The sequence below is a fragment of the Aotus nancymaae genome, unplaced genomic scaffold (assembly GCF_030222135.1).
Source record: "Aotus nancymaae isolate 86718 unplaced genomic scaffold, 86718_ANA_hifiasm-v0.15.2.pri h1tg000009l, whole genome shotgun sequence".
NCBI lineage: Eukaryota > Metazoa > Chordata > Mammalia > Primates > Aotidae > Aotus > Aotus nancymaae.
This window is the reverse complement of record NW_026988420.1, coordinates 10,879,721-10,905,815: the sequence shown is the minus strand read 5'-3', so window position 1 is coordinate 10,905,815 and position 26,095 is coordinate 10,879,721. Positions and strand designations below refer to the sequence as shown.

Sequence of the window (26,095 nt, the reverse complement as noted above, 5' to 3'; positions counted from 1 at the left end):
TCTCATTGCATAGAGCATAAATTCTTTACCTTAGTTCACAAGGCTTGCAGATAATTTGGTCCCTGCTTACTGTACCATTTATTACCACTTGGCATTGCCCTCTAAGCTTCAAAAACAGCAAACTGCTTGTATTTCCCATCTCATGTTATATATGCTGCTTCTTTGATATACGTTGTAACTTTTCCTTGAAGAAATATCTACCCTATCAATGGCCTAACTATCCTTTGTTGTCTCTCCTGTTTAATCTACCTAAATTCATACTCAGTCATCTTTGGATCAAATACCATCTCTTCCAGGGAACCATCTCACCCTCCAGAATGGGTTACATGACACTCTTTGTAACTCAAAAATTTTACCACATACATCTCCATTATTTTACTTTACTCAACTGTATTTAATCATCTGCCTTCCTCTTAGGTGGTGAGCTCCTAGGAGGACATAGTATTATTTGATGCTTCATGAACATCTGCTCAGTTAATTACAAGAATGAAAGTATAACATTCAAAGAGTATCAGTGCAATTTGCTTGTGATGGTAATAATGTCCAAACTCCAGAATTTACATGGAGCCAGAATAATCTTAAATATATTTCAGTTACTGATTTGTAAGTCTCACCACACTGTGTGAGGTCTTCTTTGCTCAGGAAGGTAGAGTTCTGACAACAACCCTTAAATACGAAGAGTTCAGCACCTTCATTCTTCACTGTATAAGTGCCCTCCTGGTGAGTTTTCATTTAACAAGCTTTGCAAATAAACATTTTCATTATGTCAGAGCTTGCTTGAAGTCTTCTTCAAAGTCAATAAAGTTTTCCCTATTATGCCTTTCATTCTTGGCTTTAATATGCTGTCAATCTTCCCTTGATATGCATACATATCCTATGTTATTTGATAAAAGTACAGTGCTTTATTTTAGAAACACTAATATTTTTAAAAAATAGCTGCTGAAAACTTTTTGATTATAATCAACAGTTCATACTATTTGCCCAATATCTAAACAATGAACAAAATGTTGACCTTTTAGTTATAATCACATTTCACTTGCTTTAGGAATTTTTATTTTGTTTAAATGATAGTTATGATTATTGAAACTGTATAATTATGATTATAGATTATCCAGTAGAAATTCATGTTTAGATGCTGTATATGTACTTATATATTTATATGTATACAGTTCTGGGTGTGTATATGTGTAATTGTATATGTGTTTATAGCTATATAAGCAATTAGAGATATGCGTGTACACATGCGTTAGTATACATACATATATTACTTTGCTCTCTCTAATGAGAGGGCCTAGAAGGAATCACATCCTAACGGTGATAAGGACACCCAGCACCCAGATCTTGGCTTTTAAATATCATTTTCCAATAAAAGGAAACAGGATCTCCTTAGAGAAATGGCTGATACTAGTATTAGGGCAGGGAAAATACAATTTATGTACTGTGGAAAAATACAGATGAGTCAAAGAGAAATAAAATACCCATATGTAACATTCTTACTTCTTTAGTGTTTATTCTTTCTTTTTATATATGTGATGTGTAATGTGTAACATGTATATGTATTTTATACAGATGGTATAATTTTTTAAATATAATTTCTTATTCTTTTAAATAGCTGAATGTCTATGAATATACAATTTGTTGGATCATAACAAACAATACTGGATGAACATCTTTATAAATGAATTTGGGTGCACTTTCTTATTTATTTATTTATTTATTTTTTTGAGACAGAGTCTTGCTGTGTCACCAGGCGCCAGGCTGGAGTGCAGTGGCATGATCTCGGCTCACTGCAACCTCCTCCTCCTGGGTTCAAGCGATTCTCCTGCCTCAGCCTCCAGAGTAGCTGGGACTACAGGCACGTGCCACCACGCCCAGCTAATTTTTGTATTTTTTAGTAAAGACAGGGTTTCAACATGGTCTCAATCTCTTGACCTCGTGATCTGCCCGCCTCGGCCTGGATGCACTTTCTTAATTACTATAAGACTCTTATTTTGCAAAGTATTATTCAACTATTTATGAGTTTCTTTCTCTTTGTGCTTAGAGATTTAATCTGTTAAACTCTAATTGCAAAAAGTATCTTGTTGATTAAGGTTTTGGTTTAAAACTTTCATTAGGAGTTAAATAATTACTAGTCCATATATGGGAAGAAATCCATCTCTTTCATGTCCAAATATCAGCATTCCTATGGAGTTGAAAGGGTCTTAGATATCATATAAGCCAATCTCCTTAGTTTCTGGATTAGGAAATTGAGGCCAAGAATGGTTAAATTACTTTCTCCAGATCAAATATATAATTATCATCATCAACTTTACAGTCAAAGGTCTAGATTTCCTAATTCCAAATTCAGTGCTCTTTCCATATCCAAAAAGGCTGTCAAGAGATAGGTGCAAGGCTCTCACCTGAACTGCTTTAGGTAATTCCTGTTAATTTAACCAACACTCAGATAATGTACTTCCAGATGTATATTCACTAGACCCATATTAACTGATCTGTATGTAGCTGGTAGGATTGTTTTTAACACCGTAAGAAGAAGCATATTAGCCAATTAGAATAGAAAAGGAATTACTAAATAGCCAAAAAGCTGTTAGCTGCTTTTAAAGGGGAAACTGATCTTTTTCAAAATTATAAATTATTTTCTGTGTTTATAATCTCAGACCATCAACCTTACCCAGGTGGAAGAACAGTAATTAAGTTAAAGGCAATGGTGAAAATTCTAAGGAACTTAAGTTGTTGAATTTCAGAAGGAATTTCTTTGATAGGATTATTTCTCAATTTCAGTATTTGTAAATTTTTAAGACACAGTATCTGGGGAACAGAAAAGAGAAACAAATGTGAGTGGAATAATAAAGTATGCAAATAATTATTTGTTACCTTTTATAAATTCTCTGAGCTAATGTAGTAGAATCATTATAGTAACGTTAATTGGCTATATCATGTAACTCAGTAAACACCCTCGGTCAACCTTCAATATAAGTGACCAGCTTTAATATGTATCATATGGTGAAATAGTGCAACTACTGTACTCATACACCTTGACTCAAGAATGGTTCTTTTCTAAATGTGAAAGTCACCCTTTCTGATTTCATAGGAGGGAATCACAGAATAATAAGGGAGGAAGGAGCTATCTGCAGAACCAGGAAGATAGGTGGAATTAATCTTAGTGATCACAGAAGTGTCAGATATCACAGCCAGATTATTTCTGATATCACAGTAATTTCATGTACACTGATTTTTCATGTGAAATTTAAAAACAGAACATACCATTTAAATCTCTTATCTTCCTCTTAAATTTATACAAATTTTGAAAAGAAAAATAAATAAATCTATGATCTTTACTTGATTCATATATTTCTCTGTGAATATTAATAAGGTCTTATATCAATTCTCTTTAACATTAAGTTCAACCTTGTTATCATCATAAAAGTCCAAAATTGGTGAAGTAGAACAAGTTCATTCTTGTAAACCGGAAGCATCAGTACTCCAAGTTTGCCTTTCTTTTCAAAATTATTTTGGCTCTTTGGAATCCTTTGCATTTCTATATAAATTAGGGTCATGGAGCTGTACATATTTTCTAAAGTCCCTTCTTGTGTCTTTGTAGGAATGTGTTCATTTCCCCTAAGTTATTTAATTGGTTGGTATACAGTTATTTATACTATTTTCTTTAAATCTTTTTAATTTCTATAAGGTCAGTAGTGATGTTTCTTCTTTCATCTTTGTCTTTAGTAATATAAGTCTCCTGTGTTTTTATTCTTGGTCAGTCTACGTAAGATTTGTCCATTTTGTTGATTTTTTAAAAGTAATACCTTCTGTTTTTTAAATTTTCTGTTTTTCTGTCTTCTATTTCACTAATTTCTGTACTAATATTCACTATCTCCTTGCTTATTCTTTGTTTAGGTTTAGTTTGCTCTTTTTTTTCCTAGTGGCTTTACATGAAAAGTTAGTTTGAGAGATTTCTTCTTTTTTAAAAAATACATGCATTTACAGCTATAAATTTCCCTTTGAGTACTCTGTAATGAATCTCAGAAATTGTGGCATATTGTTTTTTCATTTATCTAAATATATTTTCTAATTTCATTTTAATTTATTCTTTGATCCACTGGTTATTTAGGAGTATGTTGCTTAATTTCCATATATTTGTGAATTTCCAAGTTTCTTTCAGTTTTTGCTTTATAATTTAATTCCATTGTAGTCAAAAATAGACTTTTGTGATTTTCAATCATTTTAAACTTATTGAGACTTATTTTGTAGTCTAACATATGATTTATCTTGAAAAATGTTATATAAACTTGAGAATTGTATATTCTGCTGCTATTGGTTTGAGTTAGACCAAAAAAATTCCACACAGATTTATTAGCCCTAATTGGTTTACAGTGTTGTTCAATTGTTCTGTTTCCCTCTTGTTCTTCTGCCTAATTTTTCTATGCATTATTGAAGGTGGGATGTTAAAGTGTCCAATTATTATAGTTGAATTTTCTATTTTTTCCTCCAATTCTTTCAGTTTTTGCTTCATATACTTTGGAGCTCTGTTATTAAACAAACATTTGTTTATAATGTTCTATTATCTGATAAACTGACAAAAATGTTTCTTTTTATCTCTAGTAACTTTTTTTTGCTTTGAAATATATTTTGTCTGATATTAGTATAGTCTCTTCAGCTTTCCTATTGTTGCTGTTCATATGATATATATTTTCTCATGCATTTGGCTTCAATCTCTTCAATCTTGTGTTTCTTTCAATCTTAAGTGTGTTTCCTTGAGAAAGCATATCACTGAATCTGTATAAAAACTTGCATAATTTTATACAGTCTGACAATCTGTATCTTTTGATTGGATTTTTTGATATATTCACATTTAATGTTATTATTGACATGACTGGATTTACATCTGTCATTTGACTTTTAGTTTTCTATATGTGGTATGTTCTTTTAACTCCTCCTCTACTGCCTTCTTTTGCATGAAGTGAATATGTTCTAGTGTAACATTTTATTAATTCAATAATTTTTTTCAGTATGTTATCTTGAGTTATTTTCTTAGTGATTGTTTAGAGGATATATACCTTATCAGAATTTACTTCAGATTTATATTAATTCAATTCCAGTGAGATATGAAAATGTTTTTCATACATATTCAATTCCTTCTTTTTTATCTATAATTTCTATATATATATGCATATATGTTACAGATCTAACAATGCATTATTATAATTATTACTATATATGATTTTATGACTACTAAAGAATCTTAAAGAAGAAGACTAAGTATATGGATACAGGGTTTGCTATACTAATCTTCGTTATTTAACATTTCTGCTTCTACCTTCTCCCATCCTAAACCATTTCAGTGGCTGCTGCACTCTGCCTGATTCAACCATCCTAAATTTTCCATGAAACCAGTAATAATTCGAATCACCCCACTTACCTCAGTCCCCCGTATTCTATAACTGAGCCTTATTAGCCTGTCCCCAAAACAGTCTTTCTATGCCTGGAAATTACCATCCTCATTGGAATGTTTTATCTATAGCTATATAACACAGATCTGCATTTTAATGGCAAGTTGATTTCTGTCACTTTAATAATGAGCACTTTAATATCTTACATGTGACTAGCTCTCTTGCCTTCATACATTATTTTTTAGTGGCTAGTATTCTTTGGCAGATACACATGTATTATCTGTATCTACTTAGAAGAAAGGTTAAATTAGTGTGAAGAACTCAGATGTCTATATTCCTTGGGAATTCTTATCAATTTGTCCTAGTTAAATTAATAAAACTGATGTTATGTATTAGAAAAGAAATAACTTCTCCTATTGAAAATAAAAACATTATATTACAGAGAAAGTATGGAAAATAATATTTTCAATACTATATGATTGAAATAGGAAGAAAGTATATTTTCCAAAAATGAACTCACTAAAAGACAATACTCTGGAAATCAATTTACAAAACCACCAATTAGCCAGTAATCAATGAAGCAATGACTAAAGACACTAAAAACACAATCTGTCCTAATTACTTGCAATGGTTCATTCACTTAAAAAGACATTAAATTAGCTCATCCCATATCTGATTATCCTTCATACATTTTATTAAGCAGAATATTATATTTTATCCTTTGGTAATTAAAACTTGTTACAAAAGTGCATGATTACTTTGTTTTTAAAACTTCTGATTAGCACATAAGGTTTATTTTAGATTATATTCAGAGTTAGAAGAATAAATACTTAATATACATTACACAATTATGAGAACACATTTGAGAGTCTCACTCTAACATAGTCTTTGAGGATTATATCATGGGACTTTCTAAGAAACATGTACTGTACATTTTGTACTTCTGAAAATAAGCCATCTAAAAGATGCAATCCAAAATACACTTGCAGTACTTTATAGTAACTTCAAGGTATTAAAAGATGCTATTTTTTATAATTATTATTCATAATAAGTTATATCAGTACATAACAATGCAAATGGACTCACTTCTGTGGGAAAGTAACGAAGATCATTAAATGATAAATTAAGATATATCAACTGGGAAGTCAAAGGTGTTAAGTCTGGACAATTTAGGATAAAAAAGCCCTAAAAGAAAGTGACAAGAGATAAGATGTTAGTCATTAACAATGCACAAAATAGTTTATACAAGGGTAAAACAAAATGAGAAAGTAATTTGAATGAGAATGTTTTACACAATATACTAACAAGCCTATATTCATCTCCTATTCATTTTTTTCAGTCTGTTAAGAAAATAATTTCTTTGGTAAGCAAAAGATAGAAAAAAAGTAGAAACACTATGTATTAGTCTGTTCTCACACTACTATAAAGGAATACCTGACATTGGGTAATTTATAAAGAAAAGAGGTTTAATTGGCACATGGTTCTCCAGGCTATACAGAAAGCATAGCAGCACCTGCTCAGCTTCTGGGGAGGCCTCAAAAAACTTATTATTATATCAGAAGGTGAAGGGTGAAGCAGTCTTACATGACCAGAGCAGGAGGAAGAGGTGGGAGGTGCCACATACTTTAAAACTAACAGATCTCATGAGAACTCACTTGCTATCAGGAGAACAGCATCAAGGGGGAAATCCATCTCCATGAGCCAATCACCTCCCACTAGGCCCCATCTGCAACACTGGAGATTATGATTTCACATGAGATTTGATGAGGACACAGATCCAAACCATATTACACAATAAGTATTTATGTATGTGATAAGTGTAGTATGTGTGACAGAATTATTTCAATTAATAACAAGCAAATATTGAGTGCCTGCTATGTGCTGAAATATAATTGAATCTATTTTATATTTAATTATCTTCTTTACCCCCCTTTTATATCTCTACCTCTATTTCTCTGTGTTCTGTCTACTAATCTAGCATCTACCTGAAACTTCTTGTTAAATAGGCCAGTTTCTATACCGTCTTCATTGTCATTCAATTCAAAATATTTCTGATTTCCTTTGTGTTTTCTTTCTTGATCTATTTTTTAATTAGTGTGTTGTTTGATTTCCAAACACTTAGGGCTTTTTAATATTTAAATTAATATTTAGCACAAATATTTGGTACTTTTCTAGATACCTTACTGTGACTAATTCTATTTTATTTCTTTTGTGGTATGAGAACCACAATATTTCAATCTTTAAAAATTTCCTGAGACATACTTTATGGCCCAACATATGTTCTGTCTTGAAATTGTTCTATGTGTACCTAAAAAGTAATGTTTATTCTGCAGTTGGTGGATGTATCATTCTATAAATGTTAATTAGGTCAAGTTAGTTGCTGGAGTTATTTCAGATCTTCTGTATCTTTACTGAATTGTTTTTGACTACACATATCAATTCTTGACCAAGATATGTTAAAGTCTAATTTCCAATTATGATAGTGAATTGATCTACTTACTTTAGTTTTGTCAAATTTTGCTTTATGAATTTTGAGGCATTCTAGTGATATCTATACATATTTAGATTGTTCTGTCTTCTTGATGAGTTGACTCTTTAAACATTTTCAAACTTCTCTTTATACTTGGTAATACTCTTTTTCTATAGTATTATTTTCTACTTAGCTAATACAGCCATAAGAGCTTTATAATGCCTACTGTTATCTTTTTCCAGTTTTACTTTTTGATCATCAGTGTCTTTATGTAAGTATGCTTCTTGTAAATAGCAAATAATTGAGTCATACTTCATTAGCCAGTTTAACAATCTCTATTTTTTTATTGTGGTATTTAATCCATTTACATTTAACAAAATTATTAATGTGTTTAGGCTAAAGTTTACCATTTTGGTAAACTTCTTTGGCCAGGTATGGTGGCTAATGCCTGTAATCTCAGCACTTTGGGAGGCTAAGGCAGGCAGATCATGAGGCCAAGAGATGGAGACTATCCTAGCCAACAAGGTGAAACCCCATCTCTACTAAAAAAAAAACAAAAAAACAAAAAAAACAAAAATTAGCTGGGCGTGGTGGCACAGGTCTGTAGTCCCAGCTGAAGCAGGAGAATTAATTGAACCTGGGAGGTGGAGGTTGCAGTGAGCCAAGATGGCACCACTGCACTCCAGCCTGGCAATTGAGCAAGACTCTGTCTAAAATAAAATAGTGACTTCTTTAAAGATCACAATATGTGCCTTAACGCAACCACCCTTCAATTGATTTGAAAAGAGTGTCCTTTCCGGCTTTATGTTTTTGTTTGCTTTGTCAAGGAGCAGATGGCTGCAGGTATTTGGCTTTATTTCTGGGTTCTCTATTCTGTTTTATTGGCCTATGTGCCTATTTTGATACCAGTACCATGCTGTTTTGGGTGACTATGGCCTTGTGTTATAGTTTGAAGTCGGGTAATGTGATATGTCCAGATTTGTTCTTTTTGCTTAGTCTTACTTTGGCTATGTGAGCTCTTTTTTAGTTCCATATGAATTTTTGGATTTTTTTTTTTCTAGTTCTGTGTGAATAATGATGGTGGTATTTTGATGGGAATTGCATTGAATTTGTAGATTGTTTTTGGCAGCACTGTCATTTTCACAATAGTGGTTGTTGTGTCTCTGCCAGGTGTTGGTATCAGGATGATGCTGACATCACTGAATGAGTTAGAGAGGAGTCCCTCCTCCTCAATGTTTTTGGAATAGTTTCACCAAAAAGGGTACAAGCTCTTCTTTGTACATCTGGTAGAATTCAGCTGTGAATCTATGTGGTACTGGGCTTTTTTTGATTGGTAGGCTATTTATTGCTGATCAGTTTTGGAGTTCATTATTGGTCTGTTAAGGGAATCAGTTTCTTCCTGGTTCAGTCTTGGGAGGATGTATGTGTCTGGGAATTTACCTATCTCTTCTAGGTTTTCTAGTTTGTGTGCATAAAGGTGTTTGTAGTAATTTCTGATCGTTATTTCTATTATTGTGGAGTCATGTGTAACTTCCCCTTTGCCGTTTCTAATTGTGTTTATTTGGATCTTCTCTTTCTTCTTTATTAGTATAGCTAGTGGCCTACATTTTTTTTCAAAAAATGATCTTTTGAATTCATTTTTGTGTCTCAATTTCCTTTAGTTCCGCTCTGATTTTGTTCATTTCTTGTCGTCTTCTAGCTTTGGGGTTGCTTTGCTTTTGCTTCTCTAATTCTTTCAGTTTTGATGATAGGTTACTAATTTAACATCTTTCTAAATTTTTGATGAGGGCATTTAGTGCTATGAATTTCCCTCTTAACACTGCGTTAGCTGTGTACTAGAGATGCTAATGTGTTGTATTTTAATTCTCATTAATATAAAAGAACTTCTTTTCTGATTTAATTTCAGATTTACCCAAAAGTCATTCAGGAGCATGTCATTCGATTTTCATGTAATTGCATGGTTTGAGTGATTTTAAAAGTCTTAACTTCTATTTTTACTGTCCAAAATTTTATTTGGCATAATTTTAGTTATTGACATGGTTTGGCTGTGTCCCTACCAAAATCTCACCTTGAATTGTATCTTCCATAATCCCCATGTATCATGGGAGGGATCTGGTGGGAGGTAAAATGTATCATAGGGGTGAATTTTTCCCATGCTGTTCTCGTGAAAGTGAATAAGTCACATGAGAGCTGATGGTTTTATAAAGGGCAGTTCCCCTGCACATGCTCTCTTGCCTGCTGTTATGTAAGATGTGTCTTTGCTTCTTCTTTGCCTTCAACCATGATTGTGAGGCCTTTCTAGCCATGTGGAACTGTTAGTCCATTAACCCTCTTTTTCTTTATAAATTACCCAGTCTTGGTTATTTCTTCATAGCAGTATGACAATGTACTAATATAGTAATTTTGCATTTGCTGAGGGTTGTTTTGTGTCCAATACATGGTTCATTTTAGGGTATGTGTCATATGGCATTGAGAAGAATTCTGTTGTTTTGGGGGTAGAGAATTCTGTAAACATCTATCAGATTCATTTTTGTCCAATGTCAAATGTCTTCATTAATTTTCTGCCTTGATAATCTGTCTAATTCTGTCAGTGGAGTGCTGATGTCTCCCACTATCATTGTGAGGGAGTCTCAGTCTCTGGGTAGATATCTAATAATTTGCTTTATGAATCTGGGTGTTCCTGTGTTGGGTGCATATATATTTAGGATAGTTACATCTTGTTAAACTGAGCCCTTTAACATTTATGTAATGCCCTTGTTTGTCTTTTTTGATCTTTGTTGGTTTAAAATCTGTTTTGTCTGAAATTAGGGTTGCCTGAAATTAGGTCCATCTAGTCCTGGATTTTACTTTGTCTGGAGGTTTTTGGTTAATCTGATTTAATCTCATTACTTGTTAAAGGTCTGTTCAGATTTTTATTTGTTCTTGAGTCAGTTTTGGTAATTTGTGTTTTTCTAGAAATGTTTCCACTTAATTTAGGTTATATATTTCATTGGCATACAATTATTTATAATATTTTCTTATAATCCCTTTTATTTTTGTAAGGCCAGTTGTAATATCTCAATTTTCATGACTAATTTTAGTTACTTGTATATTATCTCTTTTTACTTAGTCTAGCTAAGGATTTGTTTATTTTGTTAATCTTTACAAATAACCTACCTTTGTTTACATTGATTTTCTCTACTGTTTTTCTATTATCTGTTTCATTTATCTCTGCTCTTATTTTTGTTTTCTACTTTCTGTTAGCTTTGGGTTTAGTTTGCTCTCTTTGTACAAATTTTTAAGGTGTAAAGTTAAATTCTTACTTTGAGATTTATCTTCTCCACATACTCCTTTCCCACAGGTACCTATAGCCTTCTCCCTACATTAACATCTTGTACGCCATGTTGGTACATTGATTACATCAATGAACAAACATTAGCACATCAATATCAACCCAGGTCCACAATTTTCATTATAGTTCACACCTTGTGTTATATATTCTATGGGTTTTCAAAATGCATAAGAAAATAGATTCACCATTACAGTATCATACAGATTCACTGCTCTAAATATCACCTGTGCTTCTCCTATTCACCCTTTCTTCATTTCTGCCACAACCCTGACAACCACCAATCTTTTTACTGCCTTCACACTCTTGTCCTTTTCTAGAATGTATTGTCCTTGTTAGTTTTGTTCATTCCCTTCATTAGAGCCTTTTGTGTATTTAATTAATTTTCTATAATGTGCCATAATAATTCCCTCCTCACTTCCTTTTGTGTATATTTTAATATGGTTTATCAGTAGTAGTTACCATGGGGACTGCACTTGGCATCCTAAATTTACAATAATCTAGTTTGGATTGATACCAAATTAACTCCAATGGCACACAAAATCTCTGTTCCTATACAGCTTCATCTCCCTTCAGTTTTGTCATAAATCTTTATACATTGTGTATCCATTAATATATATTTATAATTCTGTTTATGTATTTGTCTTTTAAGTGTGATTAAAAAAGTAATATAAACCAAAACCAAAATAATACTGACTTGTATATTTACCTGTGTAGTCACCTTCATCAGAGTTATTTATTTCTTCTTAAGGCTTTGGGTTGCTGTCTAATGTTCTCTCACTGTAGCCTGAACAACTCTCTAGCATTTCTTACAGGGCAGGTGTACTGGCAACAAATGCCCTCAGCTTTTGCTTATTGGGGAATGTCTTAATTACTCTTGTTTTTGAAGGATAGATTTTCTGGGTATAGACTTTTTGTTGACAAACTGCTTTTCTTTCAGCACTATTGAAGTGGCATCCCATTCCTTTCTTGCCTCCATGGTTTCTGGTAACAAACTGGCTGTGAATTTCATTGTCGATAGTTTATACATGACAAAACACTTCTTGCTTGCTGATGTCAAGATTCTTTCTTTGACTTTGGTTTTTGACAATTAGACATTATGTCTCACTGTGGATCTCTTGGCAGTTATCCTTCTTGGAGATTGTTGAGCTTCCTGTATGCAGATTTGTGCTTTTAATCAAATTTGGAATGTTTTGGGCCTTTATTTCTTCAAATATTTTTTCTGCCCTTCTTTCTTCTCTCTCTCTCCTTTTTTTTTTTTTCTGAGACCCCATTATATGTTTGTGTGTATACTTAATGATGTCCTAGAGGTCACTTAGGCTCTGTTCATTTTTCTTTATTTTTTTTTCTTTCTGTTTTTCATATGTGATCATTTCAATTGACACATTTTCTAGTTCTGTAATTCTTTATTCTGCCTGATCAATACTCCTACTATTGAAACTTTAGGGAAGTTTTCATTTTGGTAATGTAGTTTTCAGCTCCAGAATTTTTTGGGTTTTTGTTTCTTTTGACATTTCCATCTCTTTATTGAAATCTCTGTTTACACATTATTCTCCTGATTTTCCTTACCTCTCTATCCATAGTTTCATTTAGCAGTTTGAACATATGTAAGACAGTTTATTTAAAGTCCTTTTTCCAGTTAAGTCTGTCCATAGTTTCATTTAGCAGCTTGAATATATTTAAGACAGTTTATTTAAAGACCTTTTCCCAGTAATCCAATGTCTATGCTTCCTTAGAGGTAGTTTCTAATCCTTTAGTAGGTCATAAGCATAATGATTGGCTTTTTATGCTCATTAATAAGATATGCCTCTATCAAGCCTTTTTATGACATTGGCACATTACCTATCTGACATGAAAAAATAGATACAGTTTCTGTTAGTTTCTTCTGTGAACAAGCCATATTTTTTTGCATATTCCATAATTTTTGTTACAAACTGGAACTGGACATCTTAATTATTATAATGTGTTAATTCTGGAAATTACATTTTCCCCTTCTTTGGGGTTTGTTTTTGTTGTTTTGGCTTCTAGTTCTATTATTATTCTGCCTGACCAAATCTACTATTGAAATCTTCCAGTGAGATTTTCATTTCAGTTATTATATTTTCCAGCTCCAGAATTTCTGTAGGCTTGATATGAGCTATAGCTATTGGGTTGTTAATAATTTTCTAAACTTTTTTTTTTGTGAAGTCTGTATTCTTTTTTGTTTGTGTTTTTTAGAATGATTAGACACTATTTAATAAATAATATCAAATGGCAATCCTTACACTCAACTGACATTGTAGTATTGTGTTAACAAACAATTTACAGTTGGATTTCATTGTTTGCTTTTGCTGTGAAATAACTTAACTGAAAACTCAATGCCTGAAAATGAGAATAATTTCTGTGCATTTGTCAGTATGGGTTTGAATCAGGTGGGTAGTTTTTCCATTGGTAGTGTTTGAGCATCCACATCACCTTCAGTCAGCTTGGGGACTATTTGTCTAGAATGAACTAACCCACAGGTCTGGGGGTCACTACTCCCTATCATCTGTATGTATGACCATCAGGCTAGACTGGGGATCATTCGCATGGGGGTGATTAACAGTTTTTACAGAAACAGCAAAGTAAAGTATATTCCAAAGCAGAAGCATGTTGAAGTCCCTCCTTGTGTCACATATACCATTACCCCAATGATTGGTGTCCAAAGCAAGTCACATGACCAAGCCAAATGTAAATGGATTTTAGTATTCTTAAGAGCATGGATACACACATCCATGATTAAATTGAGGGCTATTGCTATAAAAATTTATAATGCTGGAATAATGTCTTGCTAATTAAATACAAACAAATCAGATCTTTGTATTGTCCTACTTGAATCAAAATAATGCCTTAATTAATACATGTACTTTTCTTTTTAAAAATAATTTATTATACTTTAAATTCTGGGGTACATGTGCAGATCGTGCAGGTTTGCTACATAGGTATACATGTGCCATGGTGGTGGTTTGCTGCATCCATAGCCTTGTCATCTACATTAGGTATTTCTCCTAATGCTATCCCTCCCTTAACTCCCCACCCCCCAGGCCACAGTGTATGATGTTCCCCTCCCTGTGTCCATGTGTTCTCATTGTCCAACACCCACTTATGAGTGAGAACATGTGGTGTTTAGTTTTCTGTTCTTGTGTAAGTTTGCTGAGAATGATGGTTTCCAGTTTCATCCATGTCCCTGCAAAGGACATGAACTCATCCTTTTTTATGACTGCTTAGTATTCCATGGTGTATATATGCCACATTTTCTTTATCCAGTTTATCCATGATGGGCATTTGGGTTGGTTCTATTGTAAACAGTGCCACAATAAACATATGTGTGATTGTGTCTTTATAATAGAATGATTTACAATCCTTTCGGTATATACCCAATAATGGGATTGTTGCATCAAAAGCTATTTCTATTTCTAGATCCTTGAAGAATCACCATACTGTCTTCCACAATGGTTGAATTAATTTACACTCCCACCAACAGTGTAAAAGTGTTTCTATTTCTCCACATCCTCTCCAGCATCTGTTGTCTCCTGATTTTTTAATGATCATCATTCTAACTGGCATGAGGTGGTATCTCAATATGGTTTTGATTTACATTTCTCTAATGACCAGTGATGATGAGCTTTTTTCATATGTTTGTTGGCTGCATAAATGTATTCTTTTGATAAGTGTCTGTTCATATCCTTTGCCCACTTTTTGATGGGTTTGTTTTTTTCTTGTAAATTTGTTAAGTTCTCCATAGATTCTGGATATTAGCCCTCTGTCAAATGGGTAGATTGCAAAAATTTTTTCCCATTCTGTTGGTTATTGGTTCACTCTATTGATAGTTTCTTTTGCTGTGCAGAAGCTCTTCGGTTTAATTAGATCCCATTTGTCGATTTGGCTTTTGTTGGCATTGCTTTTGGTGTTTTAGTCATGCAAGTCCTATGTCCTGAATGGTATTGCCTAGGTTTTCTTCTAGAGTTTTTATGGTGTTAGGTCTCATGTTTAAATCTTTAATCCATCTAGAGTTAATTTTTGTGTAAGGTGTAAGGAGGGGTTCCAGTTTCAGCTTTCTGCATCTGGCTAGCCAGCTTTCCCAACACTATTAAATAGGGAATCCTATCTCCATCGCTTGTTTTTGTCAGGTTTGTCAAAGATAAGATGGTTGTAGTTGTGTGGTGTTCTTTCTGAGGCCTCTGTTCTGTTCCATTGGTCTATATCTCTGTTTTGGTACCAGTACCATGCTGTTTTGATTACAGTAGCCTTGTAATACAGTTTGAAGTCAGGTAGTGTGATGCCTGCAAGTTTTTTGTTTTTGGTTTTGGTTTTGTTTTTTGCTTAGGATTGTCTTGGCTATGTGAGCTCTTTTTTGGTTCCATATGAAGTTTAAGGTGGTTTTTTCCAATTCTGTGAATAAAATCATTGATAGCCTGATGGGATAGCACTGAATCTATAAATTACTTTGGGCAGTATAGCCATTTTCATGATATTGATTCTTCCTAACCATGAGCATTGAATGTTTTTCCATCTGTTTGTGTCCTCTCTTATATCCTTGAGCAGTAGTTTGTAGTTTTCCTTGAAGAGGTCCTTCACATCACTTGTTAGTTGTATTCCTAGGTATTTTATTCTCTTTGTAGCAATTGTGAATGGGAGTTCACTCATGATTTGGCTCTCTGTTTTTCTATTATTGGTGTATAGGAATGCTTGCGATTTTTGTACATTGAGTTTTGTATCCTGAGACTTTGCTGAAGTTGCTTATCACCTTAAGGAGATTTTGGGCTGAGACGATGGTGTTTTCTAAATATACAATCATGGCATCTGCAAACAGGGACAATTTAACGTCCTCTCTTCCTATTTGAATATCTTTATTTCTTTCTCTTGCATGATGGCCCTAGCCAGAACTTCCAATACTGTGTGGAATAGGAGTGGTGAGAAAGGGCATTCTTGTCTTGTGCCAGTTTTCAAAGGGAATACTTCCAATATTTGCCCATTCAGTATGATACTGGCTGTGAGTTTGTCATAAATAGCTCTTATTATTTTGAGATATGATCCATCGATACCTAGTTTATTGAGAGTTTTTTAGCATAAAGAGCCATTGAATTTTGTCAAAGGCCTTCTCCACATCTATTGAGATAATCATGTAATTTTTGTCTTTGGTTCTGTTTATGTGATGAATTACATTTATAAATTTGTGGATGGTGAACCAGCCTTGCATCCCTGGGATAAAACCAACTTGATTGTGATGGATAAGCTTTTTGATGTGCTGTTGGATTTGGTTTGCCGGTATTTTATTGAACATTTTTGCATCAATGTTCATCATGGATATTGGCCTGAAATTTTCTTTCTTAGTTGCATCTCTGCCAGGTTTTGGTATCAGGATGATGTTGGTCTCATAAAATGAGTTAGGGAGCATTCCCTCTTTTTGTATTATTTGGAATAGTTTCAGAAGGAATTGTACCAGCTCCTCTTTATACCTCTGGTAGAATTCAGCTGTGAACCTATCTGGTCTTGAACTTGTTTTGGTTGGTAGGCTATTAAATGCTGCCTCAACTTCAGACCTTGTTATTGGTCTATTCAGGAATTCAACTTCTTCCTGGTTTAGGCTTGAGAGGGTATAAGTGTCCAGGAATTTAACCATTTCTTCTAGATTTACTGGTTTATTTGCATAGAGGTGTTTGTAGTAATCTCTGATAATAGTTTGTATTTCTGTGGGATCGGTGATGATATCCCCTTTATCATTTTTTATTGCATATATTTCATTCTTCTCTTTTCTATTAGTCTGGCTAGTGGTCTATCTATTTTGTTGATCTTTTCAAAAAAACAGCTAGCTCCTGGATTTACTGATTTTTTGAAGGGTTTTTTGTGTCTCTGTCTCCTTCTGTTCTGCTTTAATCTTAGTTATTTCTTGCCTTCTGCTAGCTTTTGAATTTGTTTGATCTTGCTCCTCAAGTTCTTTTAATCGTGACGTTAGGGTATATATTTTATATCTTTCCTCTCTTCTCTGGTGGGCATTTAGTGCTATAAATTTCCCTCTACACACTGCTTTAAATGTACATTTAAAGAGATTCTGGTACATTGTGTCTTCATTCTCATTGGTTTCAAAGAACATCTTTATTTCTGCCTTCATTTCATTATTTATCCAGTAGTCACTCAGGAGCAGGTTATTCAGTTTCCATGTAGTTGTGTAGTTTTGAGTGAGTTTCTTAATCCCGAGTTCTAATTTGATTGCACTGTGGTCTGAGAGATTGTTATGATTTCCATTTTTTTGCATTTGCAGAGGAATGTTTTAGTTCCAATTACATGGTCAATTTTAGAATAAGTGGGATGTGGTGCTGAGAAGAATGTATATTCTGTGGTTTTGGGGTGGAGAGTTCTGTAGATGTCTATTAGGTCTGCTTGGTCCAGATCTGAGTTCAAGTCCTGGATATCCTTGTTAATTTTCTGTCTTGTTGATCTGTCTAGCATTAATACTGGGGTGTTAAAGTCTCCCACTATTATTGTGTGGGAGTCTAAGTCTCTTTGTAGGTCATTAAGAACTTGCTTTATGTATCTGGGTGCTCCTGTATTGGGTGCATAGATATTTAGGATAGTTAGCTCTTCTTGTTGCGTTAATCCCTTTACCATTATGTAATGCCCTTGTCTCTTTTGATCTTTGTTGGTTGTAAGTCTGTTTTATCTGAGACTAGGATTGCAACCCCTGCTTTTTTTTTGCTCTCCATTTGCTTAGCAAATCTTCCTTCATCCCTTTATTTTGAGCCTATGTGTGTTTTTGCATGTGAGATGAGTTTCCTGAATACAGCACACTGATGTGTCTTGACTTCTTATCCAATATTCCAGTCTATGTCTTTTGATTGGGGCATTTAGCCCATTTACATTTAAGGCTAATATTGCTATGTGTGAATTTGATCCTGCCATTTTGATGCTAGCTGGTTGTTTTGCCCATTAGTTGATGTAGTTTGTTCAGTGTTGATGGTCTTTACAGTCTGGTATGTTTTTGCAGTGGCTTGTACTGACTGTTCCTTTCCATGTTTAGTGCTTCCTTCAGGAGCTCTTGTAAGGCAGGCCTGGTGGTGACAAAATCTCTCAGCAGCTGCTTGTCTGTAAAGGATTTTATTTCTCTTTCACTATGAAGCTTAGTTTGGCTGGAAATTCTGGGTTGAAAATTCTTTTCTTTTAGGATGTTGAACCTTGACCCCCACTATCTTTTGGCTTGTAGGGTTTCTGCCGAGAAATCCACTGTGAGTCTGATGGGCTTCCCTTTGTGGATAACCCTCTGGCTACCCTTAGCATTTTTTCCTTCATTTCAACCCTGGTGAATCTGACAATTATGTGCCTTGGGGTTGCTCTTCTCGAGGAATACCTTTGTGGTGTTCTCTGTATTTCCTGTATTTGAATGTTGGCCTGCCTTGCTAAGTTGAGGGAATTCTCCTGGATAATATCCTAAAGAGTGTTTTCCAACTTCGTTTTATTCTCCCTGTCACATTCAGGTACACCAATCAAACATAGATTTGGTCTTTTCATATAATCTCATATTTCTTGGAGACTTTGTTCATTTCTTTTAATTTTTTTTCTCTAATCTTGCCTTCTCACCTTATTTCATTGAGTTGATCTTCAATCTCTGATATCCTTTCTTCCACTTGATCGATTTGGCTATTGAAACTTGTGTATGCTTCTTGAAGTTCTCATGCTGTGTTTTTCACCTCCATCAAGTCGTTTATGTTCTTCTCTACACTGGTTATTCTAGTTGGCATTTCATCTGAACTTTTTTCAAGGTTCTCAGTTTCCTTACATTGAGTTAGAACATGCTCCATTAGCTCAGAGAAGTTTTTTATTACCCACCTTCTGAGGCTTGCTTCTGTCAATTCATCAAATTCATTCTCTATCCAGTTTTGTTCCCTTGGTGGTGAGGAGTTGTGATCCCTTGGAGGAGAAGAGGCATTCTGATTTTCGGCAATTTCAGTCTTTTTTTAGCTGGTTTCTTCCCATCTTTGTGGATTTATCTACCTTTGGTCTTTAAAGTTGGTGACTTTTGGATGGGGTCTCTGAATGGACTTCCTTTCTGTTGATGTTGAAGCCATTTCTTTCTGTTTGTTAGTTTTCCTTCTTACAGTCAGGCCCCTCTGCTGCAGGTCTGCTGCAGTTTGCTGGAGGTCCACTCTAGACCCTGCTTGCCTGGGATTCACCCATAGGGGCTGCAGCACAGCAAAGATTGCTGCCTGTTCCTTCCTCTGGTAGCTTCGTCCCAAAGGGTACCTGCCAGATGTCAGCCAGAGCTCTCCTGTATGACATGTCTCCCAGTTAGGATACACAGGGGGTCAGGGAGCCACTTGAGGAGGCAAGTCCCTTAACAGAGCTCAAGCACTGTGCTGGGAGATCTGTTGCTCACTTCAGGGCTGCCAGGCAGGGATGTTTAAGTATGCTGAAGTGGAACCCACAACCGCCCCATTTCCCAGGTGCTCTGTCCCAGGAAGGTGGAGGCTTTGTAAGTCCCTGACAGGCTGCTGTCTTTTTTTTCAGAGATGCCCTGCCCAGCAAGAAGGGAATCTACTTCACAGTCTTCCTGCAGAGGCCTTGATGAGCTGCCATGCTGGGCTCTGCCCAGTTGCTGTGTAAACTTCCTGGTGGCAGTGGCTTTGTTTACACAGGCAATGTTGAAACCATCTACTGAGCCTCAGCAATGGCGGACATCCCTCCCCCACCAAGCTCGAATATCCCAGGTTGAGCTCAGACTGCTGCTATACTGGCTGTGAGAATCTCAAGCCAGCAGATCTTAGCTTGCAGGCCTTCGTCCGGGTGGAACCTGCCGAGCCAGCTCACTTGGCTCCCTGGCTTCAGCCCTGGCTTCAGCCCCCCTTCTCAGGGGATTGAGCGGTTCTCACTGTTGTTCCAGGTGCCACTCGACTAAAACGGCTGCCTTAGTTTTGTGCTAGAAACCTGGGGCGCTGGCATTGTAGGCGCGAGAGGGAATCTCCTGGTCTGCGGGCTGTGTAGACTGTGGGAAAAGCGCAGTATCTGAGCTGGAGTGCCAGAGTGTCCAGAAAAGTCTCTAATGGCTTCACTTGGCTGGGAGAGAGAGTTCTCTGGCCCCTTGCACCTCCCAGGTGAGGTGATACCCCACCCTGCCTCAGCTTGCCCACCTTGGGCTGTTCCCACTGTCTAACCAGTCCTAACGAGATGAACCTGGTACCTCATTGGAAACGTGAAGATCACTCATCTTCTGGTCCGCTCTTGCTGGGAACTGCAGACCTGAGCTGTTCCTATTCGGAAATTTAGGCAGAAGTCCACATGCACTTTTTGTGAAGGCTATATTCTTTGTCACATATTTTCTTTAACGTCTCTGCTCCTTTAGCTTGTGTTCAGTTATTGTTTTGACAGAGATTGCTTTATAGAATAGAACATAGAGAGAGGAGGGGGGAGAGAGAATTCCATCTTTTCAGATGGACTCTGTGCTAAGAAACTCCTTCAATGCTTAGCCAGGCCGTTTACAACTGCCTTAGCTTTCACTTCCTGCTTGTACCGCATTTAGAGGTCAGCCAGATGTGAAAGCTGAGGGCCTTCTCAGGTCTTTTCTAAGAACGTGTCTGGCCCCAGCCATGCATCTGGCTTTCCAAATTTCCCAGAATATATGAGTATTATTTTAATGCCCTGATTTTTCAAACAAACTCTCTGTAGCTTTTCCTATTTTTACAACTTTTCTACGAGAATTTATTTCAAAATAAAATTTAAAATAAAAAAGCATAGATTTTGAGGCCAAAAAGTTCTGGGTTCAAACCCAAGCTCTACAGTTTGCTTACTGTGTGATCGTATACAAGTTACTTTCATTAAGCCTCAGTGTTCTCACCTTCAGGATGAAGATTATAATACCTACTTTACATAATTGTGTTTTAGGAGTAATGTGTAATTGGCACATAGTGGTTACTTAACAAATGATAACTAATATTGTTATTCATGATACTGAGCTTGTGTTTAGTGAAAAGCCATCCTAGTACTAGATTTGTCACAGAGCCAAAGATTGCTAATAACTTAAAAATACAATAAATCTGAATTCAAATACTCTTATCATGCTAAGTAATAACAAAAGCACTGTGATTGACTTGGACCTCAGAATCTTTTTAAACTGAAGGCAAACTAGGAATATAGGTTTAGAGATGCAATTTGAATGTTTTCCTGAGGAATCTCTATTGTAATAAGAAAGTTCCCCTCAACATCATGGAAACTAATTTATATTGGGAAATCTAAAGCAAAATAATTGATAATACTGGAGGACACTGTCATTGAAAAGATCTAGCATACCTTAAGATTAAGTGCATTTCTTCCATATACTTGACAGTTTACTATGGCCAGGTTGGTCATGGCTGTTATTGTTTCATAACGTGTTGCTGCAACAGTCTTAAAACCTTCACCACGTACAACATGTACCTCTGATTCTATTTTTTTAGTATTGGTGGGACCTAAATGAACAAAATAAAACATAAAATTTAAATGTGTTATCACTTAGAATAATAGTTAAGAGGTATTTATCTTACGATAATATTGAGTTACCCTAAAAGCTTAGGTGCACACATCCCCCGGCAGTGATTCCCAATAGCCTTCATCTACCCAAACCCAGTTAGTTGTTTGCCAAATTGGGTGTTGTTTTATTTTGTAATTTTAGACGTACCATTATCTTCCCCAAAGAAAATCATATGTTCATAGATTTCTACCTAGATAATTTAATTCCATCAATATCTGTCTTTGTATATTACATGTAAAAATATTTTCTTAAAATTTACTATGAATTACATAAAGAACTTCTTGGCTCACAAAATTAATAAGCAACATCATGTAAGAATATCTCAGCAAGACATCAACCTCACTTTTTCCTTAATATCACTTTGATGTATAATTCGAATGTCCTCTGTAATTAAATTCTTCATTTAGTTTGTAGCTCCCCCATAGGAAATAAACAAACAAATATATCAGGAGTAAGCCAAACAAAGACCATCTAAATTTAAATTTACTTTATTATGACCCTATGGGTTTCACCTTCCATCAAAAATGTCCACTGGAAGTATACACCAAAGTGTGGCAGGAAAGTATTTCAAAATTTTATGTAATATACTTTATTCTCAGTCATTATTGCTGCACTGCTTGCAGAAACATATTTTATAATGTCAGTAATTCTTATGCTACTGCTTCAATGAGAGAAAATAATGCATCCCAGAACAAACAAAACAAAAAAATTTTTTAATTTCTAAAATAAAATCTCTATGTCCATTTCAGATCAAGAGATGTGAAAGCTGACCACAGAATAAAGAAAGATATATAATGTAATATAGAGATTCCTTGGCTTGCGAGAAAGAATGGACCAAGAAGGAAAAGAAAGTGGGTTAAGACATAAGTCTGTGGCCTGTTCCCTGCTCTAAGGTCAAGCAGTTGGTTGTTGAGTAGAAATGAGGAAGATGGAGGTGAAGGGAGGTGATCTCTCAAGAATCTGAGAATCCTTGAATTTTCTAAGGAGGAAATCACCAGAGAAGAAACTCAATAAAGCAAAAATGGCAGCATGATATGGAAGAGACCCAGAAGTTAATTTACATCATAGACAAGGATACAAAAGTTCTGGGAGGAATGGAGGGCTGTTGTTGGAGTGTTCTGCTATGTATAACCTCTTATTAAATGCAGCTATTTGAATTATTAATGTTATATTATTTTTATTGTTCTAGAATTTTATTTGACTCATTTTTAGAAACAAAAATACCAGTTCTGTGGTGAAATTCTCCAATGATCTGTTTATTTTCTTGGACATAGTAATCACAGTCATTTTTAAATCCATTTGAAACTCTAATATCTGAATCAAATATAGGGCTATTTCTATTGCCTTTCTTTCTACTGTTTTTCAGATATTTTGGTTTTTTTAGAATGCTTTGTAATTTTTTAATTTAATGCTGGACTTTGAGTATGAACTATTTTAACAAGTCTGGATAATGCACTCTCTCTTGCTCTCTCTCTCTCTCTGGCTCTCTCGCTCTCTCAACATGTGTTAGGTTTTCCTTGATTAGGCAGAAAACATCATTATCAAAGATTGATTTGAGCTTAAGTTTTCCTTGATTAGGCAGAAAACACCATTATCAAAGATTGATTTGAGCTTTGTTAGGGCTTGGCTATTTTGGTTTTGTCCTCTTTCCTAGAACACCTTCTTTATTCCTAAGGCATGGAATTTCAACTGAAATGCCAATGTGTTTACAAAGGCGCCAACACTTTGTCAGAGCTTGAACTCTACTATCCACCTCTTGTGCAACCACAAAACTCTATGATCAATTTCTTATCTTCTCAGATGATGTTTTCTGCTGTGTTTCTTGGAGTCTTGTTCTACACATGCACAGCTTAGAAATCAGCTAGCATCCTTGAGGGAGTCTGTATGCAGATTTCTTTTTAGGAGATTGTGATATAGTTTGGATGTTATCTTCTTTAAATCTCATGTTGAAATGTAATCCCCAATGTTGGATGTGGGCCCTGGAGAGAGGTGTTTGGGTCATGCAGGCAGATCTCTTATGGCTTGGTGCTGTCCTTGTGATAGTGAGTGGAATTCTCATTAGATCTTGTTTAAAAGTATGTGGCAGGCCAGATGTGGTGACTCACACCTGTAATCCCAGCACTTTTGGGAGGCCAAGAAGGGTGGATCACTTAATGTCAGGAGTTTGAGACCAACCTAGTCAACATGGTGAAACCCTGTCTCTATGAAAAATACAAAAATTAGCTGGGCATGGTGGTGCATGCCTGCAATCCAAGTTACTCAGGAGGCTGAGGCAGGAGAATCACTTGAACCTGGGAGGCGGAGATTGCAGTGAGCTGAGATTGTGCCACTGCACTCCAGCCTGGGCAACAGAGCAAGACTCCATCTCAAAAAAAAAAAAAAAAAAAAAAATGTGTGGCACCTCTCCTTCAATCTCTCTCTTGCTTCTGCTTTTGCAACATGATATACCTGCTCTTGTTTCGTTTCATCTTCTGCCATGAATAAAAGCTCACTGAGGCCTCCCCAAAAGCCAAGTGCATGCCACGACTACACTTGTATAGCCTTCAGAACTGTAAACAAATTAACGCTCTTTTCTCTACAAATTACTCAGTCTTGAGTTTTTTTTTTTTTTTTTTGTAGCAATGCAAGAACAAACCAACACATAAAATTAATACTGAAAAGGGGGCATTGCTATAAAGATACATGAAAATGTGGAAGCCACGTTGGAACTAGGTAACAAGCAGAGGCTGGAAGAGTTTCTAGGCTCAGAAGAAGACAGGATGATGAGGGAAAGTTTGGAACTCCTCAGAGACTGGGTAAACAGCATGACAAAAATGCTGATACTTATATTGACAGCAAAGTCCAGACTGCCAAGGTCTCAGATTGAAATGAGGAACTTATTTGAAACTGAAGCAAAAGTCATCCATGTTACGCCTTAGCAAACAGCTTGGCTAAATTCTATTCATGCCCTAATGATCTGTGGAAGTCTGAATGTCAGAGTGATGACTTAGGGTATTTGATAGAAGAAATTTCTAGGCAGCAAAGCATTCAAGATTTAGCCTGGCTGCTTCTAACAGCCTATGCTCAGATGTGGGAGCAAAGTAATGGCAAAGTTGAAATTTATATTCAAAAGGGAAGCAGATTGTAAAAGTTTGGAAAATTTGCAGCCTGGCCATGTAGCAGGGAAAGAAAAAGCTTTGGGAGAAAAATTCAAGCAGGCTATAGAGTAACCACTTGCTAGAGAGATCTGCATAACTAAAAAGGATCCAAGTACGAATAGCCAAGAAAATGGGAAGAGGGCCTCAAAGACATTTCAGAGAACTTTGTGGCAGCCCCTCCCATCACAGGCCCAGAGGACCAAGAGGAGTGAATAGTTTTAGGGGCGAGGGCCAGGGAACTACTGCCCTGTGCCACCTGAGGATCTGCTCCTTGTGTCCTGACCATTCTGACTCCAGCCTCAGCTCAAAGGGCTTTAGATACTGCTTAGGCTGCTGCTTTGGAGTCTGCAAGATGTAAGCCTTGGTGACTTCCACATGGTGTTAAGCCTCAAAACCTGCAGAATGCAAGAGTGAAGGAGGTTTGACAGCCTGCACCTACATTTCAGAAGATGTATGAGAAAGCCTGGGTGCTCAGGTAGAAGCCTGTCACAGTGGGGAGCCTTCACCAAGAACCTCTATCAGGGCAGTACAGAGAAATGTGGGGTTGGATCCCCCACACAAATGGAGCTGTGGGAAGTGGGCTGCCACTCTTCAGACCCCAGGATGGTAGCACCCCATGCAGCTTAAATCCTGAGGGTGGAAAAACCACAGGTACTCAACTCCAACCCATGAGAGCAGCCACAGGAGCTGTATCCTGCAAAGCCACATGGGTGGAGCTGGAAAAGGCCTTGGGAACCCACCCCTTGGACCAGTGTGCCCTGGATGTGGGCCATCCAGTCAAAGATCATTTTAGAGCTTTAATATATAATATCTACTCATCTGGGTTTCAGACATGCACAAGGTCTGTAGCCTCTTTCTTTTGGCCAATTTCTCCCTTTTGGAATGGGAATGTTTACTCGATGCTGGTACCCACCCCCATTGTATCATGGCAGTAAATAACTTGTTTTAATTTTACAGGTGTCTAGGTGGAAGGTTGTAATGGTTAATGTTAACTGTCAACTTGATTGAAGGATACAAAGTATTGTTTCTGGGTGTATCTGGGTGTTTCTGAGTGTTGCCAGAAGAGATTAACATTTGCATCAGTGGAGTAGGAGAGGAAGACTCACCCTCAGGAAGACCTACCCACAGTGTGGGTAGGCACCATCCAATCAGCTGCCAGCACAGGCAGCTGAAAAAGCAGGCAGAAGGTAGAAGAAGCTGACTTACTGAGTCTTCTGGCCTTCATCTTTCTCTTGTGCTCGATGCTTCCTGCCCTAG

At 35.9% G+C, this 26,095-nt stretch overlaps 1 protein-coding gene, 1 long non-coding RNA gene and 1 other non-coding gene across 3 annotated transcripts in view; 2 read left to right on the top strand and 1 right to left on the bottom strand.

The window, feature by feature from the left end:
- LRRC63 (leucine rich repeat containing 63) overlaps positions 1–26,095 on the bottom strand; it is a 62,072-nt gene that overhangs the window by 19,135 nt on the left and 16,842 nt on the right. The window contains exons 5-7 of the mRNA XM_064373555.1: positions 21,482–21,639; positions 6,474–6,572; positions 2,669–2,805 (exon numbers count right to left, since the gene is read on the bottom strand). Coding sequence (XP_064229625.1) covers positions 2,669–2,805; positions 6,474–6,572; positions 21,482–21,639 — 394 coding nt within the window. The remainder of the gene's footprint in view (positions 1–2,668; positions 2,806–6,473; positions 6,573–21,481; positions 21,640–26,095) is intronic.
- LOC110569381 (uncharacterized) overlaps positions 1–26,095 on the top strand; it is an 80,811-nt gene that overhangs the window by 46,522 nt on the left and 8,194 nt on the right. The gene's annotated exons all lie outside the window — the stretch shown is intronic.
- Positions 12,934–13,037, top strand: LOC135273897 (small nucleolar RNA U13). The gene has a single exon (XR_010341685.1). It is a non-coding gene; the product is annotated as a small nucleolar RNA U13 (small nucleolar RNA).